This window comes from Trachinotus anak, unplaced genomic scaffold (assembly GCF_046630095.1).
Source record: "Trachinotus anak isolate AG129_WGS33_773 ecotype Australia unplaced genomic scaffold, CSIRO_AGI_Tana_v1 ptg000003l, whole genome shotgun sequence".
NCBI classification, from domain to species: Eukaryota; Metazoa; Chordata; class Actinopteri; order Carangiformes; family Carangidae; genus Trachinotus; species Trachinotus anak.
Genome location: NW_027273854.1, coordinates 10,372,916 through 10,390,413, shown reverse-complemented (window position 1 = coordinate 10,390,413; position 17,498 = coordinate 10,372,916). Strand labels below are relative to the sequence as shown.

Below are 17,498 nucleotides of genomic sequence, written 5' to 3'. Positions count from 1 at the left end.
CTCATTTGCTTTTTGGTTAAACATTTGCCTCATATCCAGTTTTTACTGCCTTTGTACAAATTCCTTTTTTCCAAGGAGTCCTTCTACATTTCACCCCAAGTGGAATGTGGGGTATTTCCTACTAAGAGCTCACTTCCTCAGAAAACCATTTCTGTTTATCGTTGAGCCATATGTGTTTTGTAGATCTACAGTGTCAACAGAGACCTTTATTTATGGATGGTTATCTCTTTTGTGTGTTTTTATTCAAATGTGGTTTTGAACATAATATGAGTATAAAATATGACCAGCAAATGATTCTGCATACAGATGAAATAGTATTATGTTCTTATGAGGAATGTGCTCATGCAGCCAGTAGAATAATCTCATGTACTCTCTGATGTCCAGAGAGAGCCCGGATTCAAATCAGCTCAGCTCTATTTCCCTAAAGTGGTTTGTTTAAGTCCATGTCTGTGGCCCATGATGGTGATTTGGCTGTTGCCTTAACCTGAGAGCACAGCTGATTATTCTAGCTCAGGTCAGTCCTGTCACTCAGTAACCAGCTCCATAAGCAAATGACACACAGGCTGTCATGTCCTGGCAGAGTGTTGGTCTCCAGATGTCCCAGTGGGTGACTCAACTTCCGCTGGCCCTCACGGACAAATATTGGAGGTGTGATCTGACACCCTCTCTTTTATGGGCCTAGACATCGCTGCCCTTCCCCCTCCTTTCTGACCACGAGTACTGCCCCCTATCCTCTCCTCCTCCTTGACGCCCACACGTGGGTCCAGCATGCCAGACCCCCCCCACAACAACCAACCGCTTTCCTGTATGAGCACGGCCTTTGTTTGCGGAGACAAGCATCTGAGGAATGTGTTGTGATTGTGCATGCCTTGAAAACACAGATGTTCCCTTTGTGGTTTGGCCTATCGTGAGTTGGTATCAAGCATGAGAAATGATATACTAACACTGTGGCTGGATATGAATGGAGAGGCTCAATGATTGTAACCTTTACTTGGAGCGTTGAAGCCTCTTATGATCAATAGTAACCAAGCTCTGACTGTATACAGGACTTCTCTTATGCTGCAGTCTATTATTCCAGGCTTTCATCAACCTGACGTCACCCTCTCCATCCTTCTAACCTCTGCAATAACCTTACCGCGCCAGTCTGGCACCAGGGAGCTTGGCTAGATCGACTAAATCTGTCCCTAAGACCATTAATCACTAAAAAGCCACATAAACTATAATCCACTTTTATGCTGTCTTACTTCATTTGTATTGAGGTTATCCCAGACTGTTCTCCACCTAATCAAATTCAGAATGAGAGGATTGTTTGGGAAAGGAAACATACACAAATACGCCCTCTGATCTGTCATATAGACAGTTAGTGTCACTTTTTAGAAAGTAAACTGAGGGTGTGACGTTTCAGCTTATCAGCAGCCTGAAAATTGACTCTTTGTTGAGTGAATCACTCTGATGTGAGTATGTATCTGATAAAAGGCCACCTGGCTTACACACAAACAAAGGTGATTCAGAGATGAGAGTCGCTCATCACTGTTTAATAGAGCCCTCTCTTTTTTTTTTTTTTTTTTCCTCCTTTTACAAATAATTTCCATGTAGTTTGTGTAGGTCACACCCTTCTTCGCCTCCTGGTGTGAGGGAAATTTGTGGATAATTCATTCTCATTCATTCATTCTCTCGTCATATATATATATATATATATATATATATATATATATATATATATTTAAAAAAAATCACATTTTAGGACTAACATCCCTGTTTTATTTCTGCAGCGGCTGAAGGATGAGATAGCAGAAGTGACAAGTGAGATCGAGAACCTGGGTTCCACTGAGGAGAGGTAAGAAAACGGGGCCTAACTCCCCTCCTCCTACACAGACATTTTTCTCTCTGTTTTACCTGAATTGGCTAGTTGTTGTTTGCCTTCTATTAACTTAGCAAATGAAGCTGTCAATTATTCATGTTTGATGGCCAAGTTGGGCCATCCCATCATACCATACACCCTCCCCAAATTGGCTAGGCTTTTAAGGCAGTTTAAATGTTTCATCAGGCACACCCCCCCATGATGGGTGGCCTCATTGAATAATGCAATGGGTGTACGGGTAGAAGCAGACAATGGATGGTCTCATGGGAGGGAGTGCTCGGGATTGTCTACTCAAGTGGATAGGGATCCCATCAGCTTCCGAATATTCCTGAAGCACTCTCACTTGCATCTAAAACCCATTATAGGTTACAGCACCTTCTTGTGATCAAAGTTTCCTGTAATTCACTTGAAGACAGTACATGATAGTCAGTCTGTGCTCTCGCCCCTTGTGCATCATCTGTTTAGCTGAGTGTTGGACTTTGGCAGGCAAAAGCCAAAGGAATGTTGGTGTGAGTGAATCAGTGGGAAGAAGTGGTGACCTCTCACCAGCTGGGGATGGAGATGTAGCCATGGTGACGGTGGACTCTTGGAGCGCACTTTGACCCCCGATTAACTCAAGGCCTGAGAAATGAGACTTTCCCATATGCATGATGTTAAACGCTTTATCAACGCTTTGTCACAGTCGAGGGGGGAGAAAGGCCGCCTCGAAACACGAGAAACACGTGAAAAATGTTAATGGAAAAGATACTTTTGGGAAATGAAGTCAATGCATTTATTGAAATGCTCTGAGCCACGTTGTTGACTGAACATTAGTTTGTTGAATTTGCATGCAATTTAATTTGTGAGTCACATCTAAAAGGCAAAGAAATCTAAACATATGCACAATAGAACGATAATTCAGTCATTTATCAAGGACAAAAAGAACTGGTTCCAGCTCCTCAAATGAGAATATTTTCTAGTTTTTTTAGTCTTTGATGATATTGAATGTAATATCTTTGGGTTTTGGACTGGTGGTCGTATTGAACAAGCAATTTGAGGACATTAGCTTGGGTTCTGGGAAGTTGTGTTAGGCATTTTTTCTTTCATTTTCTGATATTTCATAGACTAAACGCTTAATTCATTTTCAAGACAAATTAATCCATAGTGAAAGTAACAGCTAGTTGTTGGCCTGAACTTTTTTTTATTTGTTCATATGCAACATTATATTCACTTCAAGAACAACTAACGGCTGACTTTCTAATGTTTCAGGAAAAATATGCAGAGGAATAAACAGGTGGCTATGGGCCGTAAGAAATTCAACATGGACCCCAAAAAGGTACGTGGGAGTGACTGTCTTGACTCTGAAGAAATATGATTTGTCCCACATGGTCTCATAAGCAGCATGTAACCTGGGGCCCTGTCTCTTTCTCAGGGGATCCAGTTCCTGATTGAAAATGACTTGCTGAAGAATACTAGCGACGACATTGCTCAATTCCTCTACAAGGGCGAGGGCCTCAACAAAACAGCCATTGGCGATTACCTTGGAGAGAGGTCTGGATCAAGATTGACTTAGTGTTTTTTTTTTTTTTCCTCTATCTCACCTCCTCCCTCTCTCATACTCTCTAGGCTCATTCACCAGCACTCATCCATGTGGTTGATAAAAGCATCGAATAGCGAGTGCATATTTTCCGTATTGCTCCGCTTCCTCTTGGTCAGGCACACACCCTTCCTTTCCCAAACACAGTTTAGTGGTTCCACATTTAGACTGTCCTGTCAAGACGATGTCCGTTGCTCAATAGCCTCCTGGCTTTGATTATATTGCTCATTCATAAGTAACAATGTCCCACAACTTGGGAATGCATGTGTTTGAAGGCGATTAAAGTTTTCACTTGAGAGCATCCTTGTTAGAGTCAACACATGATACGGGAATTAGTGACGGGCCTGATGTATGCACTGCTCTGGGACTAGGGGATGCTGTGTTGCAGTCAGGGTGTGGCCTGTGAGGTCAAACCAGGAAATGAAGTGCAGGCTGTTGATGGATGCTTTCTGTGTGACTGTTATCAAGATCTCAGTGGGTTTCTGATTTTGCAAGGAGGGGCAAGAAGCGTGGGAGGCTTCAGACACGATTGGTCACTTGTCCACTGGGAATAGTAGTGACTGGATATGACTCTTATCAACGAGAGCTCCTTAGAGCCATCCCATGATCCCACAGGATAGATCATTTACTCTGAAGGGCGTAAAGGTCGGGAATGATGTCATGTTTGAGATTAGATGATAAATGAAAGGGGGTGCAGGGCGTTTGTCCTTCTCCATTGGGTTTGATTGGAGTATGCAGCATATCACTGACCACTGAAGCCCATGTGACCCAGACCAAACCCTGAGCTGAGTCCTCAGACATGTTCCTGGTGGGGCCTACTTTTCAAATGAGGCAGCGATTAGATTTTCACTGAGAGCTTTGAGCCAACTACTACAATACAACCGCTGTTTACTCTTAACCTTTCTTTCCATCCATAAAATCGCACCTTTCATAGATTTGGGTTATGATCTTTTCTATCTTTGATCTTAATTGTTTCAAGTCATTTAACGACCACAAATGTGAAACATGTACTGGTTCCAGCTTCTCATTATAAGGATTTCTCTGCTTTTTTTTTTTTTTTTAATTATGTGATAGGAAATTGAATATCTTTTGGTTTTGGACTGGGGTCAGACTAATCTAAAAGTCAAGGAAAGTGCAATAGGCATTATTCACTTATTTGTGAACCAAACAATTAGTTTATTATCTAGAAAATAATTGTCAGATTAATTGATTTTTGTTATTTGAATAACTAATATTTTGTATATTTATTTTATGTTGCTTACACAGAATATGAAATTTTTATAACATTTACCTGTAAGAAAATACATCATGTTTTGTCTCCTATAGAGATGAGTTCAATATCCAAGTCCTCCATGCCTTTGTGGAGCTTCATGAGTTTACAGACCTCAACCTGGTTCAGGCCCTAAGGTAAGACAACATGATCCCAAAGTCTGATACATACTCATAAGGTTCTGGGCTAGACCCCCCCCCCCCCCCCCCTTTTTTTATGTTAGTCATGCTTGATGAGGTCCATTTTTTTTTTTTAAGAGTTCCCTCATTTGCATTTTATAAGGATGCACCTGTCAGTTTCAGTCTTGTGCCCAAACAGAATGAACTCAGCTTTTTCACAGTGGAAGTGAATCTGTGGCTGACTACTGAGCTGTCCCCCCCTGACAGACAGTTCCTGTGGAGTTTCCGACTACCAGGAGAAGCTCAGAAGATTGACCGCATGATGGAGGCCTTCGCTCAGCGTTACTGCCAATGCAACTCTGGTGTTTTCCAGTCCACAGGTATCGTCGCTGTGCTTTACAGCCTGACTTTCAGTCCTGTCATAAACAGCCAAAGAGCTCTAAATGTGTGAGCAGTGAAACAAAGAATGAAATGACTTCAGCTTATCTTGTGTCTTGATATAATAATGGCAAATACAGAGATAAACCACATTTAAAGCTTCAGAAGTGGTTTTATTGACCACCATAAAAGTCATTTTTGTTGATTGAATAAGTCTAAAAGTCATGTCTCCTTTAAAACACTTTATGTATTTTTCCATTGTTTGCCTTTTTAGAGCAATGCACAGTCTGTATTTATCAGCAGTATTGATAAATACGGTTAAATTCCTGTCAGAATAAGGATAATAATTATTTTTAACTTTTTATTTTTCATTTTTAAGAAACCATACCAGATAAACATTTGTCTCGTCTGTTATTACATGCAGTGTTTTTGCCATATTACACTGACTGATGGCATGTCAGTGGAACAAGTATCTAAACTTCTTTATGTAGCAGGCGCTAATAGTCCTTTTACACTGCAGAGTACTTGTTCAACTCATCTCGACTCCACTTGCCTTTTTTGGTTTTCCATCAGGCAAAAGTTGTAGCTGGTACCTGGTACAGTTTTTGGTATCACTTCTGCTGAGATTGCAAGCAAGCTGAGGTGTTACCAAAAGGTGAAGTGAAAACACTGCATGCTGCTGATCAGTATGGTGGGTGGCTGGTCAGAGAGAATCATCACCACAGCGTCATCATTGTAAGAGACAGGGCGTTCTGAACTAACCCACCATTTTCAAACAGCCAAACGACCGTACACCACTCACATTGTTATTTTACTATACTTTTACTAAGGCAACCCACAAAACCATGCTGTGGTCAATTGAGGAGGTGCAGACATTTCTCTGTTTGATACCCCTCCAAAATTCTCCATTGTTTATTTGTGTGTCACGTTGAAGATCATCGTCATTAGAGTAACGTTGCATTCAGGGGAGACTGAAGTGGAAAAAGAAGTGCCTGGTACTAAAAGCAAGTAGAGTTGAGTCAAATTGAGTCTGTACCACGCGGTGGAAAAACGCCACAAGTCTGCTGAGGTGAACTATGTTATGGAAGAGTGTCTGGCTTTTGGGAAATAATGCCCCTAGCAGACAGCCGGCTGCCTCTGACATGGATGCAGATGGATGTGAATAATGCATTGGACTTCTCAACAGCCTAACGGGCCAGATAAAGTGCTGCTGCATCAGCCATGTGCTGGCCACATTGTCTTTTAGCATACGCACACACATACACACACATACACAGACATGGACTTTCAGATTCACACATGCATACTTAGCTGCCCACGCGTAGCCTTTCAATCCCACCCACTCCCCTTGCTATCGAAGCTTCTTCAATCTGTTCCTTTCTGTTTGTCTGTGGTCCCCAAAGTGCAGTCTTTTCAGCTCAGCTAATTTACATTCATATTTAAACACCACATTAAACACTGGCAGTGATTTTATGGACAGCAACCTTTCGCTATCTTGTAAGGCTCCTTTCTCCCTCATATCTTGACCACTCTGTGTGTGTGTATGTGTGTGTGTGTGTGTGTGTGTGTGTGTGTGTGTTACAGACACCTGTTACATCTTGTCATTTGCCATCATCATGCTAAACACCAGCCTCCACAACCCCAATGTGAAGGACAAGCCTTCTGTAGAACGATTCATCTCCATGAACAGAGGCATCAACGATGGAGGAGACTTGCCTGAAGACCTGCTCAGGGTGAGTAGAGCTTCCAATCTCATCTGTGATTTCTTCACTGTGGTCTCCGTAGTCATGGTCAACTCTCTCTATCGTAGAATCTGTATGAGAGCATCAAGAATGAGCCTTTCAAAATCCCAGAGGACGACGGCAACGACCTCACACACACTTTCTTCAACCCAGACAGAGAGGGCTGGCTGCTAAAACTGGGTGAGTGACACTGGAAATATATACACTCAGTTGCTTGGCCACATAATAAATTGCCAACACGATGGTTTGCATCACTATGCCTGTGCTTACAGATAACTTTGTGTTTTCATAGTAACACATATAGTTGGATGATCTCAAGTTTGAAAATCAGGTCACTTGAAGTGATAACCAATGTCGCCCCTGAGGTCAAGAACCTGTGAGTGTGTGTGCGAAAGTTTGAGCATGTGTGAATTGGTGTGTTCACACTTTTGACACAAGGCATCTGAAGACATTGCCATCCGCTTTAATGTATTATGAATGTAGCCTTGAGATCAGACCACCACAAGGAGGCCTTTAAATTATTTAAGACAGGTCATATTCATACACTGACATGCACACGCACACATACTGACTTTCAAAGCTTATAACTCAAGTGTGTACACATGCACAATCTTGCAATAACTGTAAATACTCTGCTTAGAAATTGATTTTGTTTCCCCTTGATCAGAGTTCTGAGACAATTTGGGCCTCAGGGGAATTTTTATTGGAGATTTGAAATGTACTCTGTTCCACTGTGGAAACTCACAGTAGGCCTTTTAATAATGAAGGGTGTGTCTTGGTATTTCAAAAAAAATGTTCCCCCCTCAATGAGCCCTTTGCGAATTTCTGACTCAGCCACACGTTCAGACACACAAACGCATACACACACATGCATACAGACCTGTGTCATAACAAATGTTTTACAGGAGGAGGAAAGCACAACCCTGGACCCCTGAACTTTTCATCCTCTGTTTCCTCTGAGTCCTCTCTCTGTTGTACAGATTCACAATGAATTAAATAAAAAAGCATGAAGTCATTGAATCTTCTAATCACAGTGAATCTTTACAAACAAGTACACCAAGGGAGTCAAAGAATTACTCTTTCTCCAGTGACTCCAAATGGACAGATTAAAATAAAACAATCAGGGTGGAAGGTAAATTTCTGGATATATCAGAAAAGTGTTTCATGTAGTGCTTTGCAGTAGCTCTCACAAGTTCACCATGAGTAAAACTCCCCCTTGTGGACTGATATATAATAACAGCAGACTTGTAAAAGTCTGTTGACCCTCATTTCTGAAGTATTTTAAAATAGAAAGCTGTGAAGCAGTACATCAAAGCTTCCTTGGAACTAAAATTAACAGGACTGTGGTGGTATAATTCTTTATTATTTAATTTGATTTTTTTGTTTCCTTTTCCTCTTCGTTTGTTTGTTTGTTCCCATGATTTTGGCTGTTGTCTTTCCTCAGGAGGTATGTACACCTGCTCTTCCCAAACGCTAGTCCATCTCTCAGCTCTCAGGTGCTTTTGGTGGTCGTTCATGCACTTGTTCTCTTCCTCATTTTTTAATTTATTTTTTTTACATTCATACAGGGTTTTTTTTCCTTTTTTGTCTGTAGATTTTTATTTTTATTGTCTATCTCTCCGCTGACTCATTTGAACTTTAGATGTTTGTCTGTTCAGTCTCTCATTGAGCTGGTGGTTTGTCCACACACTTTTATCTCTGTGGGTGGTTGCGGAGTGGTCGGCGGGGGCATTTGCCACCCCGTGGGCTTGGCTCGGAGAGCTGATGCTTTGTGATCACTCTACTGAGCAGTCTGACCCTCTTTTCTCTGCTGTGGTGGTCACTCTCTTTGATCTGTTTTATTTTTGGAAGCTGCACTATACCTTTTTTCCATACAGCGAGCACAGCAAAGGAATTTTGTCCCAACTCTCCAATTTGAATATAAACCCATTTACAGATTGGCTTATTGTTGTTTGCTCTCTGGTTGCATGGAAAGGGAATACTGCACCTTTTCAATAAAGTGGCTCTGCTCTCCTTCTTTCATGCCATAAATGAATCTGAAGGGTAACAGTGTGGCTGCGGCCTGGTGCTGGACCGGACTTGACCAAACTGTGGGAGAGAGTCATGGGCAGAGGAGGGTGCCGAAAAGGGATTCATTGATGCTTAATGTATGCTTGATGTGCACATGTTTAATGAATTGACTGTGTAAATTTTGTAATTAGCGCAGCTTTTCAATTAATTACAAAAAAGTCCTTACATTTGTGCAATGCATTTTTTTTTTTTTTTTCACAAAAATTAAAAAAACTAAATGAATCCATTCAGTAAGAACGGAGCCAGTTGCAAATTCATCCTGGTGAGATAAATCATTTCCAAAAAAACATCAACAACTGGATATGATTTACAAGAAAACCTGTTCCCTCTTAACCTCCACTTGCCCAGCCTCCCACAGTTCCGTCTTGCATGGGTGATTCCCTCCACTCAGTTCCAGTCCAGCCTAGCACCGTCCACACACCCCCAGCAACAGTCTGCTGGAACGTCCCGCCTTGTCAAAGCCACTGTTTGCACGGGAGGAGGTCACCTCTCTTCTCTCAGACTGACAGGAACTGACATGACCGTCAAACCAATTGCAAATATCCGACCAACCCAATCAACTTTCAGGCCGTCGGCTGTGTGATTCTGCCACTGCGTCTGTGTTCTGTTTGTCTGCTTCTTTGTTGCGACACGCTGACGAGTCGAGATGCGGCAAGGAGCTCTTCATCTCTGCCTGTCGATTGGAGCGTGTCAGTGACGTCTGTAAATAATGACAAGCATAGTCCTGAAGTGTTAGACCTATCATGACGTCTGTGAAATGATGGGATATCATATACGGCACTACTGCAGTTATATGATACTACAAGTGTGTTCTGTATGTCTGTATAAACATCCTCAAAGACTCCTATAGTGGTAGATGGGATTTCCCAATGCAGCTTCTTACTAACATTGGTGGTGGGATAGCCTAGTCCACTCAAGGCTGATGTCTTCATGTCATGATTAGAAAGCCCTGCCTCTGTATAACTTAGAAGTTACTTAACAAAGCCGAGACAGGAAATTTAAGTCTGAGATGCCTGTAGAGTGGCCAAACATTGCTCCAGGCACTGAGCTTCCTGTACCACTCAGTTTGGATGGCATCCCATCCTCCCAGAGCGAGGCTGCCATCTGCTACTGTGATCAGGTTTCCCCTCCCAGGAAGTATGGGTGAAAAGGGGGGTCAAAGGTCAGCTACAGATCAGCAAGCACAGAGTTAACCAGAGAGCCCGCACTGGGCATGAAAGAGGCAGGAACTTAATCCTCGGTAACTCCTTATTTTCCACATTTACCCCTCAAATAGTCATTTGATTACCTCCATATTTCTAGTGACTTAATTTGGGTGGTAGTTCATTCAATTCAGTGAGCACATAGATCTATATCCTGTCTCTTGATCCTGCCTTTCCAGACTTATTCCTCTGTCTCAGCAAAAAAGGAAGAAGCCGGGCCAAGAAAGGAGAGTTTCCAGGCAAACAGAGACATTTATGGAGACAAGTAGTTTTATCGTAAAGCATCTTCACATCTACTCCAGTTAGCATAAAACACGTAAAAAAGGGAAAAAATAATAAATGGTTATAAAGTCAAGATGGTGGGCGCATGGTGCAATGGGTGAATAGCAGGGTGTTCTGGGTAAAAGAATTCCTCTGGAGCCGTCATCTGTCTGTCTGCCCATACATCTGTCTGCCTGTCTGCTGCTCGACCCGGTGCTTTGGTGCTCGTTTCTCTCTCTTTCTCTTGTTGAGCCTCTCTGACGCTGGATGTCTGCTCCACAGGGGGACGAGTAAAAACGTGGAAGAGGAGGTGGTTCATCCTCACAGACAACTGTCTGTACTACTTTGAGTACACCACAGTGAGTACAGCTCAGTTTCTCAGTCACGGTGCAAGAAAAAGCTGCTTGCTATGTTCCTGTTGTTGTTCCCTGTGTGCATTATAAATATTTTATATTTGTGCAGGACAAAGAGCCCAGAGGAATCATTCCGCTGGAGAACCTGAGCATCAAGGAGGTGGAAGATAAGAAGCCAGTACGTGTAGCTCCCTCTCCTGGTTTATTGTGTAGTTACACAGTCAGAGATAGGGATTTTTAAATTGTTAGTAAAGAAGAGCTCTCTCCAGTGCTGCCCATTTAGAAAATTGACAAAGTTCATTATCTCAACAGAATTTCCACATCTGTGGTATGTGGAAATCACAGCGTTGACATTTGAAAATTACCAGAAATCAATCAAACTCGCTGACAGGGAGTTGCATAGCGAAGTACATAAATACCTTTTAAATATGTAATTTAAGGTAGTTTACTTTCTGTTATTTTTAACCTCCATCCACTTTATCTCTGTAGAACTGCTTTGAGCTTTTCATTCCTGACAACAAAGACCAAGTAATAAAAGCATGCAAGACCGAGGCTGACGGACGCGTTGTCGAGGGCAACCACACCTTCTACCGTATCTCTGCCCCCACTGCTGAGGAAAAAGAGGAATGGATGAACAGCATCAAGTAAATGTTTATTTGTTTGTTTGTTTTTTTCACTCTTGGTTTTTAAAGTCTGGAGCTGTGGGCCCCCACCTTATACACAGTCAAACATGACAACTCTATATTAATGGCTTTAATCACTCCTATTATTGTTAAAAAACACAAATGCTGATCTTGCTAAGTACTTTGAGTAAATGTTAAAAGTACTGGCAGTGCAAATGTTATTTTTACAATTTTATTTCTGACTGTAACACAGATCCACAGATAAATTCTTAGAGGTTTTAATAAAAAAAAAATGTAAAATGAAAAGTACCATGTCTAACATTACAGTAAGAGTGCAGCAATTATTCTTCTCTCTGACATTCTCCTTTGCGTCTGTGCCCACAGAGCTGCCATCAGCAGGGACCCCTTTTACGAGATGCTGGCAGCAAGGAAAAAGAAGGTGTCGTCCATGAAGAGACACTAGAGCTGCTCAGCACTCCTGACATTGCACTTGACAGAGCAGGGGGTCCGGGTAACTATTTGCCCTGTCTGGGCCGGTGCAGAGGCCACGGTTGAGGTCTGCCTCAGACCCTTTCAAGGGGATTTCTCTAGGATACATACTAGCTCTGGCTTTGGGACTCTACTTGCCAGAAAAACAGGAAGCATGCTGGGGTTTCTAGATAAGAGTCAGGGCCAAAGCCTCCTCTAACCTCCTGTCTGAATGTCTTTCTTTCTCTCTCAGCTTTGTGTGTGCTCTGTGTCTCGGAAGCCAAAAGGGATTCTTGCTGCAGCAAAATCCCCTTTGAAGATGCTTTAAAAAAGAACTCAATTCTCATATACATTGCATACGTACACAACATACAAACACTCATGCAGTTCCCTGTAGCACACATCATTTTAACTCAGCAGGTCTGACCGAGTGTGACGCCCCAACCAAAATATTCCTCGCTTTATGAAAGAAAAGTTAAGACCTTTTCTGATGTGCTTTAATATGTTTGGGTAATACGTGTCTATTTTTACAGCTTTTACTGGCAATTCCTCTTGCGTCTTTTTTGCGTGTTTGCTTTTGTAAAATAAAATGGTCTTGCAACAGAAACTGTGGGGGGTTAGGGTTGGGGGGGAGTAGTAATTTGCCAACTGTTAGTTATTTTATAGAAAAAAAAAGAAAACAAAAACTTGTCTGTTTAAAAAAAAAAAAAAAAAAAAAAACCAAAAAAAAAAACAAGTTGCCTCTCAGGAGATTGTTACAATGTTCTGAAACTCTTATGTCACAACAGCCATGCGAGGACTGAAAACCTCGTCTGTGTCCCAGACTGAACTGTTTTTGTAAATGTGAAGCTGCAGCATGGGGACGTACCGCTGCAGGTGAGGGTGTCTGGACAGGGTCTCAGTGTTGGATCTGGCTCCCACTGTTAATTTCCTGGAGGTCCTGGAGGGGATTAGTGTCTTTTAAAAGGGACGAGTGTCCATCACCCTGGGCCTCTTTTTGAGGTCTTAGAGTGTCTGGCAAATATACATGTTGGCCCCTTTTTCATTTTCTCTTTTTTTTTTCTTGCTCTCACCTTGTCTAAAACACAAGACCACTTTCTGTTACTGTGTGATGGAAAAAAAAAGCAATTTATTTGTTCGAAAAGTTACTTTACTGCTGTTCAGTGCCTGGCGCTCTAGATGAAACGTGATGAGAAATGCTGCTGGTTAGCGACAGTAACTCACAGTTTTCTTTTCCCACTCGAACATTTAATCTTTGTTTCCTGCCTTTAATATACTTTTTCTTCCTCTTCATGGAGGGTTACCTGTTAAATGGTAAAACGAATCTCATGACATTTTAGCCTTCAGCCCAACCTCATGATCATTGTCCAATAGTGTGTGCTTCAGCTTGTTTATGTATAAGACATTATATATGACATATTGCTGCAGAAGCTTTAAAGCAGCACAAATAAACGTGAAGCTATGCCTAGAAAGGAATGGGTTGTCCCCATCTCAGGAAGTGCGATGTGAAACAATACAAAACTACTGCTACTGTGTATCAGGAATGTACTGTGGTGAACCAAAAGATGGAGGGCAGGATGGTCATGCCAAGGCAGTGACGCATCATCCTGTCAAATAGCGAAAATTGCGTTGAGAGGTACAATTTTGTAAATGCAGTCTGAGATGTGCATCAAGTGGTTGTCTTTTCTACTCTTGTCTACAGTCGTCTCCTCTCTCATCTGTGCCTGCTGGTCATTATCCTTGCTCCCTGCCTGTTCATGTTTCCTGGTCCTCTTCTTCTCTGCTCCTCTCAGCGCACTAATCCTAGAGAAATAAGGAAAAATGCTAAACAATCATAATTCTAGACAGTATTGGTTTATTTATCAAAGTTGTACATACTTAAATGTATAGTGGGTATTTTGTCTTCATTTTGTTTCTTATTAGTTGTGCCATTTTCTTTTATTCAGTTTAGTAATGTTTGAGTTGAGGTTTCTATCATTGCCATTTAATCAAGCTGAAATAAAGATTTGCCATAAACACTGGCTGTGAATGGCTTTTACTCCACTGCAATAAAATAAAACTCATACTTTTCTCCAGCAGGTGGCAGTATGTGATAACAACTGTAGAGGCACTCTTCTGCAAAGACAGTGTAAGAGTTCTGCAGCAAACAGGCATGGATTACATTGCATGGTTGTACTAGAGCTGAATTACAGTCAGGTCTGCAAATCAATCACTTACCAATCTCAGGGTTAAGGGAGGCCAACTTTCTGTATGTTCATGAACATTGAATACCCTGTTACGACCACTTGGGGGCAGCTGTTGATTGAATCATTCACCTTCTGTTCTTACCGTGCACGCAACTTCCCAAGTTTGCATTATTCCAACCACATTTACTGTACCCTCTATAAAAAAAACCCAAACTTCTGTGACTATTTAAATCCAGCCCTCATCTAAAGCCTCATAACTTTCCATATCTCTTCACAGGCTAACTATTAAAGTATTTATGGCACAAATGTCGGGGCATCAAGGAAAGGTCGATATTTACAAGTGTATGTGTATCATATTAAATGATGCCTGGAAAAGCAATCAATAGAAATGACTTTTTTTCAATGGAATGAGCAGGCACGCAGAAAACAGACATATGCATTTCTTTGGCTTTATATTATTTTCCTGCAACCAAGGCAGGCACTTTGGGTTATATCAAGTGGTCTTATGAACTCAGCTGGAGAAATCTGTCATTACAGTGGTAAACAACAAATGCCTTATTTAGAAAAATATAAGAACACATTATTTTATTATTGCAATATGCATGACAGATGGACTATGAGGTTGCAGCAGTTTCTGTTTAATGCCACTCAGATATTTTTATTTTCTACGCTGAACTCAATATTTTCTATCAAACATTCAACAACTTGCACAAATTTGCTGACAAAAACAAACCTGCTTTTTTTAGGTAAACCTTTCAGCTGCAAAGCCATTTTCATAATGAAAACATTGTGGTTACACAGATGCCTGCGTAATGCTCAGCAGGTTATTGTTAGTACAACGATGAAGTAAAACCTACAGTTCAATTCTTGGGATTTGATAGGCTCTGAATACCTGAGTTTATTCAAGTTGAGACATGTTTATCTGAGCAGTAACAGGCAAGAAAAAAGGAGAATTGCTTTCAAAAGCCCCTTGATCTGTGAAAAGATTAAATTTTTTTCCGCCGACAAAATCAAAAGGTCCCCAAAAATCAGGGTGAAATGAAGGTGTTTATTTGTATGATATTTCCCTCTGAGCATTTGCCTGCAGTGTTTTGAGGGAACATGGTACAAATTATGAAACAATTAGTTCCATATGTGCATTTTAAGGGCAAAATTCTAGATCTGCATCTGTGAATTTTTGATATTAAATCAATAGAGGTTTGTTGAAGAAAAACAAAGTGGATAAGAAATTGCCTGTAATCGTCTTTGCACAACTGCAGTCAAACAATATTTTGCACCTCTGCTGTAAAACACGACGATAATGACGTTTTTGAGAATTACAGACAGGGCCAAAGAGGTTGACTGTGACTGATGGGAAATGAGAGGCATGTTGCCAAGGCAAGAAAAAAAAAGTGAGAAAAAAAGTTAGAGAATGTGTGGTTGTGGTGGTGAGGCAGCAGCAGCAGCAGGGAAGTCTTAGTTTTTTTTAACCATCTGCGCTGTTCTTCAGTTCTCGTATTTGTAACTGCAGCGTGGATAAGCAGGCACATGAAAAGACGGTGCACTTGTGCATACTTTTTGTGAGGTTGAGGCTTCTGTGCGTGAGAAAGGGGAACATGATATACTGTACAGTAGGAGGGGAGGTTCCATCAGTCCTGACCCAGAATGTGTGAGGTGGGAACAATAGGAGGAGGGCGGACATACTGTTGATAAAGGAGATCCGTGGAACAAAATGTACCCAGAGGGATTTATTACCGTCAGATATTCTTTTAAAAACACAACAAAAAAATAGTGGCACCGCTCAGTGTAGCATGCCTGACCTCACTGTACTGAAACATACTGGACCACACCACTCAGTCATGCTGTCATGTCAGGTCTGCTCAGAGAATTCGCTTCTCTGTGGTTATGCTGATGAAGGGGGGGGGGGGGGAGGCCTGGACCTGCAGCAGCTCTCATAGGCCAGGCAGCGGGATCCTCCGTCTCCTCCAGTAAGTGGAGACATGTGAGACCAGTCAGGCTCCAATTAGGCCCAGACTATTTCCCAGAAGCGCTGGAGGCCTCCCCCTGCCTTTCGGCCCACCGTGGCGAGAGAAGGGTGCACCCCACAGTGTCCGGACCTGACCTCAGCTGGCATGAGAAGGGCTCTTTCTTGTATGGGCTCATGCAGACAAAGAATGTTACACACAGACAGGCATGCACACACAGACACTGTCACGCAAGCATAAATGCAACACACAAGCCTGGTGGACATTTTCATGCAAACCAGTTCACAGCTGTGTAGAATTTGCTTTAACAAAGACGATTTATTTTCTCTCGGTTTTCAGCTTTCCATACAATCACCAAGTTTATGTAAGAAGTGTGTTTCTTTGAAGTTGATATTTTAGGTTTAAAAGCTATCCATCATGTGAGTCTTAGAAAATAACAAGAAAATAAGCCGTCAAGGCCAATTCAGAAAACAGCATCCCATCAGATCTCCTGTAACACTACTGCCATGTTTATGCAAGTCCAAAAAGAAAATTACATACAGACAGGCTGGAGCCCTTTGCAGCTCATACTCAGAAATGTTTTGAAATACTGCATATTGCAGTGATTTAGGTGCATGTAGACTTGTGGATGCATTGTTGCGTTACTGGAAGTTTAAACCCCTCAAATCACCTCAGGAATCTCCTGCTCTGCTGAGAGACAGTGAATTCAACCTCAGGGCAGGATTTCTGAGAAAGGGAGTTAAAAGAGCAGCCACAACAAAGTCTCTCCCTCCTCTTAACCCAATCCACTATCTCTCCCTCGCTCTCTCATATAACCACGCAAACACTTCCTTTACAGTATATCACAACATCTGAGTGTTATTCATAAGTCAGCTGTTGATAGTAAAGTTCTTAACAGTGATAGCAAAAAGCAGTAAAACTTTGGCTTGTGCTCAGCATGGAGACTAAAATACTGTCAGGATGTGATTTTACTGATTTTGTCCAAGTATTTTCCCACAAACATGCAGTTGTGAAAGTTTGAAAATTGTCCACATACAGAATCTTGCAAAACTGTCTGGAGTGGAAAATAGAATAAAGCTCTATGGCCCACAGTTTAATTTTGGATTGAAATTTTGTAACTGAACCTACCTTGAGTATTAAAATGGTGAAAAACCTGCTAACTGCTGGTTGTATGGGAACTGTTGAGTGAACTGATCATTTTAGGCCTGTGTTCGAAATTACATATCACTAATATAGCTTCTCAGTGAATGCAATGTTCCGATAAACTATTACTTTCTACAACAGCTGCACTTCTTGGCAGGAGGTGTTGTTCATAGGTGATAGTGACCTAGATATGAGTGTTATGGAAAAAATCAGGCTCTCACGTTTACAATTACAATCCGTCTGGTTGAAACTGCGACACACTTGAATTTATGACTCAGTTAT

At 41.6% G+C, this 17,498-nt stretch overlaps 1 protein-coding gene across 5 annotated transcripts in view; it reads left to right on the top strand.

The window, feature by feature from the left end:
- The window catches only part of cyth1a (cytohesin 1a), a 41,030-nt gene extending 27,086 nt beyond the window's left edge, over nucleotides 1–13,944 (top strand). For 2 of the 5 annotated variants that reach the window (XM_071473552.1, XM_071473553.1), the window contains exons 3-13: nucleotides 1,773–1,837; nucleotides 3,110–3,176; nucleotides 3,273–3,391; nucleotides 4,764–4,844; nucleotides 5,094–5,206; nucleotides 6,789–6,937; nucleotides 7,015–7,126; nucleotides 10,762–10,838; nucleotides 10,942–11,010; nucleotides 11,322–11,476; nucleotides 11,840–13,944. In XM_071473552.1, the coding sequence (XP_071329653.1) occupies nucleotides 1,773–1,837; nucleotides 3,110–3,176; nucleotides 3,273–3,391; nucleotides 4,764–4,844; nucleotides 5,094–5,206; nucleotides 6,789–6,937; nucleotides 7,015–7,126; nucleotides 10,762–10,838; nucleotides 10,942–11,010; nucleotides 11,322–11,476; nucleotides 11,840–11,918 (1,086 nt within the window). In that variant the 3' untranslated portion in view covers nucleotides 11,919–13,944. Of the gene's footprint in view, nucleotides 1–1,772; nucleotides 1,838–3,109; nucleotides 3,177–3,272; nucleotides 3,392–4,763; nucleotides 4,845–5,093; nucleotides 5,207–6,788; nucleotides 6,938–7,014; nucleotides 7,128–10,759; nucleotides 10,839–10,941; nucleotides 11,011–11,321; nucleotides 11,477–11,839 lie in introns of all 5 variants that reach the window. The other 3 variants (XM_071473556.1, XM_071473557.1, XM_071473555.1) reach the window with 2 other exon arrangements.
- Nucleotides 13,945–17,498: the final 3,554 nt, after the last annotated feature.